Source organism: Chelonoidis abingdonii, chromosome 4, assembly GCF_003597395.2.
Source record: "Chelonoidis abingdonii isolate Lonesome George chromosome 4, CheloAbing_2.0, whole genome shotgun sequence".
NCBI classification, from domain to species: Eukaryota; Metazoa; Chordata; order Testudines; family Testudinidae; genus Chelonoidis; species Chelonoidis abingdonii.
Genome location: NC_133772.1, coordinates 351,872 through 364,132, shown reverse-complemented (window position 1 = coordinate 364,132; position 12,261 = coordinate 351,872). Strand labels below are relative to the sequence as shown.

General features: G+C 60.7%; 1 protein-coding gene across 1 annotated transcript; it reads left to right on the top strand.

Moving 5' to 3' along the window:
- The first annotated feature begins 3,225 nt into the window (after positions 1–3,225).
- Positions 3,226–12,232, top strand: NFATC2IP (nuclear factor of activated T cells 2 interacting protein). The gene is made up of 8 exons (XM_032777856.2): positions 3,226–3,282; positions 4,869–5,030; positions 5,258–5,327; positions 8,552–8,687; positions 8,884–8,955; positions 9,374–9,545; positions 10,176–10,320; positions 11,987–12,232. The coding sequence occupies exons 1-8, from the start codon at positions 3,271–3,273 to the stop codon at positions 12,229–12,231; spliced, it is 1,014 nt and encodes a 337-aa protein (XP_032633747.2). The 5' UTR covers positions 3,226–3,270; the 3' UTR covers position 12,232.
- Positions 12,233–12,261: the final 29 nt, after the last annotated feature.

Here is a 12,261-nt window from a genome sequence, read left to right as displayed (position 1 = left end):
CCAGGCTGGTGGGTCAGGCGGGCTCAGTGGTACCCCAGTTCCAAGTGGCACCCCGGGGGGAACCTGTCACACCTGGATCCCTGAGATGGAGCCCTGCCCTGTCCCATCTCCCAGGCAGCGGCAGTATGTGGTTCACCTGTGGAACTGGCAGCTGCAGGAGGTGGCTGGCGCCTCCTCACACAACATCACTCAGGATGTAACTGCGGCTGCACTGGCCCAACCCAGTGTCCCAGGCCGGAAACCCCCAGGAGTGGGGGCTGCTTTGTGCTGGCTCCCCCGATAACCCTGGGCACTGGATAGGAGGAGGCTGCAGACTCAGGGACAGCATGTCTCTGGCTTGGTTAATGGCAGGAGAAGTTTTCTGGGGGCCAGATCCTGCTGGCAGGGCCTGGCTCTGCTGACATCCTGGGTGGGATTAGGGCCCCAGGGACTGTCGTGCTGGGGGCATTGGTACCAGCTGGGAGTCTCAGCCCAGCTCCGGGACTCAGGATGAACTCCCAGCCCTGGGGCTGGCCCCACACTCCAGCCCTTCCTCAGAGAGAGCCCTGCATGGAGCAGCCCCTCCAGAGCCAGAGGCACCTGCCCAGGGGCACAGGGACGGAGCATGGGGCCCATCCAGCTGTGTCCAGCAGAGCCAGCAAAATGGATGCCAACAGCCAGCAGCACCCCCAGGGACCAGCCACAGGGAAAACAGGGAACCTGGGGCGGGGAGGGAAGCAGCAGTGGGAGGAGGGGCAGAGACAGCAGGCGGCTGAGCGGCTGAGCCAGCCCTCGCTGGGGCCAGGCTGGAAATTATTTCTCTACAGTTTCTACAGCTAAGAACAATGTTTATTATTAAGTATTTGCTCCATGTTCACCAACCAAAATGTTCACAGGAGCGGCTGTCACGGGACTCGGGCCCCGGGCTCCCGGCTCTGTGTGGCCCCTGGGAGGAGCCCCCCTTCGGTGTGACGCAGGCCAGCCCTCGTGAAGGTTGCTGTCTCTCTCTCTGGTGTGAGGTTCCTCTGACTCCGGCCACCGCACCTTTGAGCCCCCAGCAGCCTGTCTGGGCGGTGAGGCCCCTCAGGGAGTCCCCTTGCTCTGGGCCCCCAGGGCCTCCACCCTCCGGTCACCACCTTGCAGTATCTCCCAGCCGGGGATCACAGGGGGTTTATTGAATGTCAGCGCCCAGCCCAGGCAGTTCTCAGGGCCCTTGGGCCTGGCCAGTCTCAGCCCCAGCCAGCTGGGTCAGTCCCCGTCCCCATGGGCTCTGGCTGCATCTTGTCCCCAGCCCAGTCCCCTCCTGCTTCCAGCCAAGCCCCCTATATTCCCTCCCTCAACACCCCTCCCCAGTCCTCTGTCTTCGGTGCCAGGTAAACAGGTCACTTGGGCCCCTCTGTTCCATCCTTTGTTCCTCTCTGCCTGGAACTGGCTGCTTAGGTCATCGCCCCCTCTCTCCTCAGCCCCACACTGGCCAGAACCGGCTGACTGCCACGCTGGGGGCTCATGGTCACCAGTCACTGGGTCCCCCATCTCCAGGCCATTGTGCAGGGTCCTGGCTGCCAGGCAAGGTCACACCTGGTTCTCTGCAACGGCAAACCCCCTCCCTCCACCTCGTTACACACTCAGCACACAGGGAAACTGAGGCACACACCAGTTCATGCCAAGCACTAAGGAAACTCCCCACTTTGTCACAGTGGGGAATTATGGGGAGAGGCCAGGCGATTGGGGGTGCGTGTGTGTCAGACAATAATTAGTTAATGACAATAGCTGCTGAGCTTCCTAAAACATTAAAACACAAACTGCCGATGTCACATGACAGCAGATACGAAGGCAAGAGTCTGAAGTCAAACTCAGGCATTCGCAAGCAGCACCATGGGAATATTGTTTTGTTAAGGCCTGCAGCCCTTGCTATCCCAATGGGGCCTGAGTCACCTGGTACCACTCGAGAGAAAAATCTTGGAGTCAGTGTGGGCAGTTCTGTGAAAACATCCACTCAATGTGCAGTGGCCGTCACAAAATGAACAGAATGCTGGGAATCACTTGGAAAGGGAGAATGAGACAGAAAATATCACGTTGCCTCTATATAAATCCATGGGACGCGCACATCTTGAATACTGCATGCAGATGTGGTCACCCCATCTCAAAACAGACTGGAATGGGGAAAGATACAGAAAAGGACAACAGAAATGTTTAGGGGTCTGGAACGGCTGCTGTGTGAGGAGAGATTAGTCAGACTGGGGCTGTTCAGCTTGGGAAAGAGACGGCTAAGGGGACATACAACAGAGGCCTATAAAATCATGACTGGTGTGGAGAACGTGGAGAAGGACGTGCTGTTTACTCTGAACAAACACAAACTAGGGGTCACCCAATGACATTAACAGGCAGCAGGTTTAAAGCGAAGGGCAGCGTTTCGTCACACAGGCTAGGAACTCATCACTGGTGCTTCCTCGAGGTCGAAGATGATCACTTTCACAGGGTTTATTTTTCGTGGGTTCTTAGGAGTCTGAACCCTGAGCCGTGGGGGCTCGTTGGCCGACGTTGCAGGTGGTGTTGGAAGACGGGGTTGGCCCATGATTGCTGCATGACTGTTGTCTTTCCTTTCTTTGGGCCTCCCCATTTCCTTTCCCCTTTGGGGCGATGGGCGCACGGAGGTTGTTTTGGTGGGTGGACATCGGGCGCGTGGTGCCTGCTCCACCTCGGTGGGGGCTGGATGATTGGGGCCTCAATGCTGATGATGTTGGTGCCGCTGTGCGGACACTGGCATTGGTGTGACGATCCTCTGGCTTTACGGCGAGGCAATGCCAGTGCACCAGGCTTGCCCGGGGTTTCCTGCTGGTCACCTGAGCCTCCCAGCTGCTGGGCTGAGTCCCCCAGCCCCACCTCGAAACTACAATTCCCAGCGGCCCCTGAGCCTCGGGGGTGGAGCTGAGCCCCAGTCCCACGTGGGAACTACAACTCCCAGTGGCCTCTGGGACTCGGGGGGGCGGAGCCGAGCCCCAGCCCCACCTGGGAATGACAACTCCAAGCGGCACCTGCACCTCGGGGGCGGAGTCGAGACCCAGTCCCACGTGGGAACTACAACTCCCAGCGCCCCTGAGACTCGGGGGGTGGAGCCGAGCCCCAGCCCCATCCGGGAACTACAGCTCCCAGCAGCCTCTGAGACTCGGGGGTGGAGCCGCCTGGTCTGGCGTCACCGAACCTCCGGGCCCGTGGCCAATGGCAGGGCAGGGGGCGGGCTGAGTGGCCGGGTCTTAGCTAATAGGTGGAAGCGACCTGGGAGCCTGCGGCATGGCGGAGCGGGTGAGGGGGGGGGTCATTGGGGCAGGCGCTGTGGGGGGTCTCTGGGCTGTGGGGGGGGGCCATTGGGGCGCACATGTAAATGCTTTGCTGCACTGTGGGGGTGAGGGGTATCTGGGCAGGGGCTGTGGCGGGTCTCTGTCTGTGGGGCATCATTGGAGGCAGGGGTGTGGGGGGTCTCTGGGCTGTGGGTGGGGGTCGATTGGGGCAGGCGCTGTGGTGGGGTCTCGGGCTGTGGTGGGGGTTGGGGTCACTGGGCTGTGGGCTGTGGGGGGTCTCTGGGCTGTGGGGGGGGTCACTTGGGGCAGGGGCTGTGGGGTGGTTTTTCTCTGGGGCTCGTGGGCGGGGGTTTCATTGGGGCAGTCGCCTGTGGGAGGTCGTCTCTGGCTGTGGGCGGGGGGGGTCATTGGGGGCAGGCATGTGGGTGTGGTCTTCTGGGCTGTGGGCGCGCGGGGTCATTGGTGTGCAGGGGCTCTGTGGGTTCGTCTCTGTGTGCTGTGAGGCGGGGGGAGGTCCATTGGGTTGCAGGCCGCTGTGGGGGGTCTCTGGGCTGTTTTTGGCGGGGACACAGGGGGTCATAGTGGGGACAGTTGGGCTGTGGGGGGGTCTCTGGGCTGTGGGCGGAGAATAGGGGTCGATTGGGGCCGGCGCCTGTGCGCGGGTCTTCTGCGGCTGTGGGGCAAGGTGTTCATATGGGGCAGCCGCTTGTGGGGCGGTCTCTGGGCTGTGGCGGGGGTCATTGGGGCGGGGCCTGTGGGGGTCTTCTGAGAGACTGTGGGCGGGGGGTCGTATGGGGGCAGGTGCTGTGGGGTCTTGGTCTGTGTGGGGCCGGGATCATTCGGGGCAGCGGGCTGTGTGGGGTCTCTGGGCTTGTGGTTGTTGGCGGGTCATTGGGCAGGCGCTGTGGGGGGTTCTCTGGGCTGTGGTGGTGGTTGTCATCTTGGGCTGTGGGGGTCTCTTCGGGCTGTGGCGGGGTCATTGGGGTCAGTGGGCGTGGGTCTCTACTGCGGCTGCTGAGGGGGGGTCATTCGGGGCAGGGGCTTGTGGGGGGTCTCTGGGCGTCGGGGGTGCGCGTCATTGGGGGCAGGGGGGGTGGTCTGGGCAGGGGGAGGGTCACTTGGGGGAGAGCCTCTGGGCCAGGCGGCTGAGGCGTCTGTGGTGGGGCGTCTCTGGGTGGGAGGGCTGTTCATTGAGGCCGTGATCTCTGGGCACGTGGGAGGGAGGGGCTGTGTTTCCCGGTCTCTGGGCAGGGGGAGGGGACTAATGGGGTGTTGCTCCTCCCTAGCTCCTGCTGTCAGAGGGGGTGCTGGGCAGGGGGGTTGGGGGGGGCCTTTCTTTCTGGGAAAGGGGAGAGGGCTGTGGCGGGAGGGGCTGTGGGGGGTCACTGGGGGAGGGGCTGTGGGGGGGTATCTGGGCAGAGTGGTTGGGGAGGGGACTTGGGGTGTGCTCCTCCCTAGCCCCTGTCTTGGTGCAGGGTCGAGGGGGTGCTGGGCAGGTGGGGGGAGCCCCCCTGGGGCTGCACTGGAGGAATCCCAGGATAGAATCCAGGAGTCCTGCCCCCTAACCCTGGCTCTCCCATCCCCATCCAGGTTGGCCCTGCCCCACCCCCAATCTATGTGGGAGGCAGCAGCAGTGACAGCGAGGGGGAGATTGAGAGACCCCCAAGGGGGGAAGGGGGGCAGCCGCGCCCCAAGCGCCGGCGTGTTCTGTGCACCACTGAGATCCCCACTGTGCCTGTCTACTCGAACAAGGTAACAGGGACCCAGGCATCCGAGCAACCTCTCCCCCCCAGCTCTAACCACCAGAGCCTTCTCCCCTTCTGGAGCCGGGGATAGAACCCAGGAGTCCGGGCTCCCAGTCTGCCCCCCCCACCCCCCTGACGTGCTCATCCCTCTTGTGCCCATCTTGAGGCTTGGTGCCCCGATGTGGGTGCCTGAGCAGTAGGGCCCTGTGGGTAACATGCCCCCTTCCTCTCCAGGTGAACAGCAGCTTCCAGCTGTGCCCTGCGGAGCTGCACCAGGAGGTGCCCACCCTGCGATGGCAGGGAGGTAAGCAGGGGGTGGCAGGGCTGGGCGGGAGTAGGGGGTTTTGGCCTCGGGGAGGTGGGGGCTATGTATGTGCTGGGGAGAGTGGGAGGAGGCAGCGGGGGTACAGCTGGGGGTGTATGTCTGGGCGGGCTGCGGTTAGAGTCCCCACAGGGGTGGTGATGTTTGATGGTCACTTAGGCCCTTACAGTCTGAGAGACCCCTAATCTGATCACAGGCCACAGAACCGCCCCCATGACAGATCCCGAACCTCTGGCTGAGTCACTGACATCCTCACATGGTGGGTTGAAGACCCCAAGTTACAGAGACTCCACCACTGCCACTAGTTCTAGCCTGCAAGTGACCCGTGTCCCACTTTGCAGAGGAAGGTGAAACACCCCCCCACCCCCTCCCCCAGGGTCTCGGACAGTCTAATCTCGGGAAAAATTCCTTCCCAACCCCAAATACAGTGATCAGTTAGACCCTGAGCGTGTGGGCAAGACCCACCAGGCAGGTACCTGGACCTCCCCGTCTAGTGTCTCGTCTCTGGCCGCTTGGGATTTTTGCTATGGGCAGTTGCACGGCATTGTAGGCAAGCCCCTCCATACACTTATCAAGCTCAGTTGTGTAGCCGCCACTGCTTCCCTTGGGAGGCTGCCCCAGAACTTCACTCCTGTCATCTAATTACAAGCCTAAACTTGTTCATGGCCAGTTCGTAGCCATGCGTTCTGGGTCCACATTGGTGCTAACTTCAATAACTCTCTCCTTCCCTGGTATGTCTCCCTCGGATAGATTTATACAGAGTGATCCTAGCTCCCCTCAGCCTGCGTTTGGTCAGGCTAAACAAGCCAAACTCTTTGAGTCCCCTCATGAGGGAGGTTTTCCATTCCTCGGATCATCCTAGCAGCTCTTCTCTGCACCTGTTCCAGTCGGAATTCATCATTCTTGCATGTGAGAGGCCAGAAGCTGGGAATGGGCGACAGGGGATGGGTCACTTGATTCCCTGTTCTGCCCATTCCCTGTGGGGCACCTGACACTGGCCACTGTAGGAAGACAGGACACTGGGCTAGATGGACCTTTGGTCTGACCCCGTCTGGCCGTTCTTATGTTCTCATACAGGACTCCAGACGAGTCTCACCAGTGCCTCGTATAGTGGTACCAACACGTCCCTCTCTCCACGGAAATACCTCCCCTGATGCACCCCAGCACTGTGCTAGCCTTTTCATGGCCACATCACGCTGTCAGCTCCTAGTCAGCCTGTAATCAGCCAGTATACCTGTGACAAACTGGGAATGTTCTTAATGTTTGCTCTGAATACTGGGGGGGGCGCAGTTCCTGTCCGACCCTCTGTCCCCTGGCGACTAATGGCCAGGCCCTTCCCCACTGCCAGGGGATGCTAAAGGTGGGGGAGACAGAGAGGTCAGGTGACCTCCTGGCCCGGGAAAGGGGCTGAGCAGAGAGGAGGGGCTGGAGGGGGTTAGTCTGGAGCTGGCTGGGGATGAGGAGTGAAGGGCAGACCTGGGGGTCTGGCTCACTGCCCCCCAGAATGGACCCGGCCCAGGGGTCCGGTTCGCAGTACCTACAAGCTCTGTTTTAGACCCTGTTCCTGTCATCTAATAAACCTCTGTGTTCCTGGCTGGCTGAGAGTCACGTCTGACTGCGAAGTGGGGAGCAGTTCCCGAGCATCGCCCAGGGACTCCGTGACAATACCGAGGTCTTTCTCCTCCTCTGTTACTTCCAACTGATAAGTCCCCAGTTTAGAGCAAGAATTCTTGTTGTTGGTCCCTCAATGCGCTTTGCACTATTAAATATCCCATTTCTGTTACTCCAGATTACAAAATCAGCCAGATCTTCTTGTAGGATATTCCAGTCTTCCTCCGTGTTGGCAATGCCTCCCCACTTTGTGTCATCCCCAAATTTTATTAGCACATGCCCACTTTTTGTGCCAAGCTTAGCCAAACAAACTAGGGCTGTCAAGCGATTTTAAAAAAAAATTAATCACAATTAAAAAATACTTGTACGTAAATACCTTGTAAGCTGGCTACAAAAGTGCCAAGCAAATGCCTGTTCTCACTTTCTGGTGCCATTGTAAATAAGAAACAGGCAGCAGCATCTCCTGTCAATGAAGAGAGACAAGTTTGTTTATATTTAGCAACTGGCTGAACAAGGAGGAGGACTGAATGGACCTGTAGGCTCTGAAGTTTTATACTGTTTTGTTTTTTGAATGCAGTTTTATAGCAATCTACATTTGTTTAAATTGCACTTTCACGACAGAGATCGCACTGCAGGACTTGTATTTTTCAGTTTATCTCATACTGTTTCTTTTGTTGTCATTTTTACAGTGCAAACATTTATAAAAAATACTAGACACTTTGATTACAAAGTTACGATACAGAATACAATATATAGAAAAACATCCAAACTATGTAATACATTTCAACTGGTGTTCTATTGTTTAACAGTGCGATTAAACCTGTGGTTAATCGTGATGACATGATTTGAGTTAATTGTGTGAGTTAACTGCGATTCAGCGACAGCCCTAATAAAAACGTTAAATAAGCTTGGTCCCAAGACCGATCCTGGAGGAACTCCACTAGCGACCTTCCTCTAGCCTGACAGTTCCCCTTTCAGTAGGACTGGTTGCAGACTCCCCTTTAAGCAGTTCCTTTCCCACCTTCCAGTTCTCCTATCAATCCCTCTCTTCTCTGCTGTAACGAAGTTTCCCATGTGGAACTGGATCCAAAACCTTCCGGACATCCAGGTAGCTTGGATCCACTGCACGTCCTTTGCCTAGAACTTAAGCTCTCTTCCCGAAGAAGGAGCTCAGGGCAGTCTGGATAAAACCCTGTTGTAGTTTATCCCAGTTACCGTTTACCCCACATCCTTAGCAACTTTCGCTTTCAAAATTGGTTCTAAGACCTTGCGTACAACTGAGGACAAACTAACAGGCCTGGAGTTTCCTGGATCATGTTTTTTTCCCTTCTTTAAAAACAGGAACTATATTAGCAGCTCTCCAGTCCCAGGGTACGACCCCCCAAGTTTACAGAGTCGTTAAAATCCTTGCTGTTGGGCTTGCAGTGTCAGGTGTCGGTTCTGTTAATGTGTGGCTGTGTGTGCTGGATGGGGGGGATGTGTTTGAGGGGTCGCGGTACGTACACTGGATGGAGGTTCATTGTCTTGAGGGGACAGCTGTGGGGGGAGGTGCCCCCTGCCTGGCCGTCACAGCTGCTGTCTCCCCTCCCTCCCAGGGGCAGATCTGGACATCGATGAGATTGGCCCTGTCACGCCCCCACGGCCAGAGCGGCCTCACGCCCCACGCCTCCCCCAGGGCCCCTGCACTGACTGGCTGGAGGAGGAGCCGCAGCAGCAGGGGGCAACGAGATCGTAGGTTGGGGGAGGGATTGCGGCAGGGTTACCGTGGGGGGTGAATGGGGGGATCGGGGTGGGGGCAGGGTGGCTCAGGCTCTGTGGCCTCTGGCTTTGGGGTCTGTTGTCTCCTGGGGGGTCACTTATGGGGCACAGCTTCCCAGGCCCCCTTCACAGCAGCCCCCTGTGTGTCCGCTCTCTCTTTCTCTCTCAGGGTTCGGGATGAGTCCCCCTCTCCCCCTCCCCCACCACAGCCCACACGAAGGCAGAGGGGCCGGACCCGACGGTGAGGGGCTGCCCAGATGAGGGGGGGGGGGGTGTTGCTGGGCTTGTCCCTTCAGGGAGGAGGGGCTGGGGGGGTCTCTGCTGAAATCTGTGCCCCAGCAGGAGTTGGGGAATTGAGGGGCAGGTTCCCTGAGGGGCACCTCCGTTATAGAGAGCGGGGAGGGTCTCCGGGGGGATCTGTCTGGGGAATGTGGGGGGGTGTCTGTTGGGGATCTGATGGTCCCTGACCCCAGGGAGGTGGGGATTGGGGGAGAGTTTGTCAGGGAGGATCTGATGGTCCATGCCCCCGAGGGAGGTGTGTGGGGGGCATCTGTGGGGCACAGGGGTCTGTGGGGGTCTGACGGCCCTGCCCCCCGGGGAGGTGTGGGGGGTCTGTGGGGCACAGGGGTCTGTGGGGGTCTGACGGCCCTGCCCCCCAGGGAGGTGGCGCGCCAGCTGCGAGGTCTCAACACGTGGCTGTCGGCCGCCCAGCGCAGCCTGCGGGAGGAGCCGCCCGAGGACGACGTGATCCTGGTGGAGCCGCCCGCGTCCCGGCAGCTGCAGCTCAAGGTGCGGTGCCGGGCTGAGATCCACCGCGTCGCCGTGGAGACGGTGAGTGACCCCCCCTGCAGCCCACCTCTCAGCTCTTCCACGTCCCCATGTGGCTGGAGAGTGAGCCCCCCATCCCCTCAACGTGTGCCGGGCCCCTGTGCAGGCTGTATATACACCGCCCATGCCACGGCCCAGCCCCACGCCCTTCTCCCCCCTGCAGACACCCTATCTCCAGCCCTGCCCCCACAGCCGGGCTCTGAGCGAGCCCCTGCCGCAGCGTGCAGACCCTGGCCATGCCCCTGTGCGGCAGAGGGTCTCGGAGCGCACCGCTCAGGCGGGGGTGGGTAGGGCATGGGAGGTGCCAGGACAGGATAGGGGGCAGGACAGCGGCCAGGTGGAGGGAGGGTGTCAAGGGGCTGGTTCACCCCCCCACACTCCCCAGTGTATTGGTGGGATTAGCACTGATTGTAGGGGGTGGCGGAACTGCCCTACACTGGATCTGCTCGGAAATGGCCCAGGGACTGTTTGGGCCTGGGTGGAATCACTTGGGGGTGAATGTACCGGGTGATTGGCACCTGCCGTGCCAGCCCCGCTGCATGGCGCACACTGGCCCAGAACAGCCCAGCAGGGTGCCAGGCAGAGCCGGAGTGTCCATCTGTCCCTCCCTGACTGTCCCCTCCACTGGCGCAGTCACAGCCCCTGCAGGTGGTAGTGGAGCACATGGCCGGGAGACTGCAGGTCCGGCCGGAGCAGATCCTGCTGCTGCTGCGAGACGTAGAGCTGCCCCCCGGCAGCACCCCCCAGGGCCTGGGCCTGGGCGTGGCCGACATCATCGGTGAGTGAGGGGCAGGGGGCTTCTCTTGGCAGAGGTGCAGACTGGGGCCTCGCTGGCTGGGGCTGCACTGAGGGGCAGGGTCTGTGGGCTGACCAGGTCAGGCGCGGACGGGCTGCAGTCGTGGGACAGGCGAGTCTCCGGCTGCATGTGAGACGCGGGCGGGAACTGTCCCACGCATAGTGGGCTGGCCCAGCTGGAGGGCCGGGTGCAGCTCTGGGCACCGGGACAAAGGGATACTCCAGAGGAGGGATCCGAACCCCTGACCGGGGGCAGGTTAAAACCCGGGTGAGTTTAGAGCTGAGCAGCCGGAGGGGGCCTGAGAGCAGGGGTCAGCTCTAGTGAAGGCTGGTATCAGAGCCAGGGGAAATCCCTTCTGTGTGCCAGACCCCTTGGGGTCTCCCTTCCTCCAGGGTCGGCCACGCGGCCTGGACTGACCCTCTGGGCTGCAGCCTCCTGCTTCCCCTGTGAGCTCTGTCCAGCGAGTCCCACTGAGCCAGACCCTGGCAGAGACGTGCCCACGCTGCCAGGACGATGCCCCTCGCCCAGCGTGGCAGGGACAGTCCCACAGCACTGGCATGCAGTCAGGTGTGTTAGCTGGCTACGGCACAGGAAGCGCAGAGGGGTGCCCAGTCTGTTCTGCGCAGCCCAGGGCCACGCCAGGCTGTGGGGAGCCCTTGGGGCAGGCTCTGTCTGCCTTGCTCACTCGCTGTCTGACTTCCTTCCTGAGCCTGTTCCCAGGTGAGAGCCCCCACCTCGCCCTCCCAGCCCCTGGTTCTCTAGCCAGGGTCTGTGCCCAGCTTCCCGCTGAGAGTGTGGAGCCAGAAGTCACAAGCACTGCCATCGGCTCTCTGGCCCCACTGCTGATCTGGGGCGGTTTCAGCCAATTCTTTAATGACTGTTCGTTCCAGCAGCCAGGGTGGCGATGCATGTACCCCTGTCTTAGGCTGCCCTGAGAGCAAACCTGGTCCTCCTCGGGTACTGGGTAGCCGTGCAAAGTATAGGGGAAACCGAGGCAGGCGTGAGACTCCTATAGAGAATTCCCCCTTCGTCACAGGGATGAGATTCCCCGGGTTCGCTGGGAGCAGGACAGGCAGCGATGGGCTCTGTCTGCGGCCAGGGAGATTCAGACTAACTGCAAGGGGAGCTCGGCCTGGAACAGGCTGAGGGAGGTTGCGGGGGTCCCCGCACTGGAGGTGTCTCAGCACAGGTTGGACAAACAACTGTCATGGCTGGCCTACGTTTGCTTGGCCAGGGGCTGGGCGTGGTGACCTGTCGAGGTCCCTTCCCACCCCACGTTTCTGTGTTCTGGGGGCACCTGGTGCTGCACACGGATTTCCAGTGGAGCTGTTCCGGCAGCATCTCTGCTGCTGCCGCCTGAGCTGTGCTGGGGTCCCCTCACCTCCCCCGTGGCCGCCTCGCACTGGTGGCTCGTGGTCGCCCCACGCACCAGGCCCCTCTCCTCCATGGCAGCCAGCTGACAAGCCCCTAGTGGGTAGCAGAAATTGGGTTCCTGGCCCCAAAGTGCACACTGTGCCCCCCAGGCTGGGAGAGGGGGGTCTGATATCTGCGGCGGTCCCCCAAGCCGGGACGGGGGTAACAGGAGCAATCGTGCAGCGGCCCCAGCTGCTCAACCCTCACGTTCTCTCTGTCCGTCTGTCCCCTGCAGACTGTGTGGTGGACGTGGCAGCCGGGGAGCTGCAGGGCGGGGGAGAATCGGGGGCCGGGCCGGGCCCTGGGGAGCTGCGGCTGACCGTGCGAGGCCAGGAGAAGGACTCGCAACTCACACTCAACGTGCCCAGGGTAAGGGAAGGCTGCAGGGGGAGGGGCCATGCCAGGGGGCTGTGCGGTGCTGTTTGCAGAGGGAGGGGGATGTGGGGGTTATCACAGCCTCAAGGAGGCGGTTGGAGCTGAGCCAGCGGGGTGGGGTTTGTTGGCTGAGGG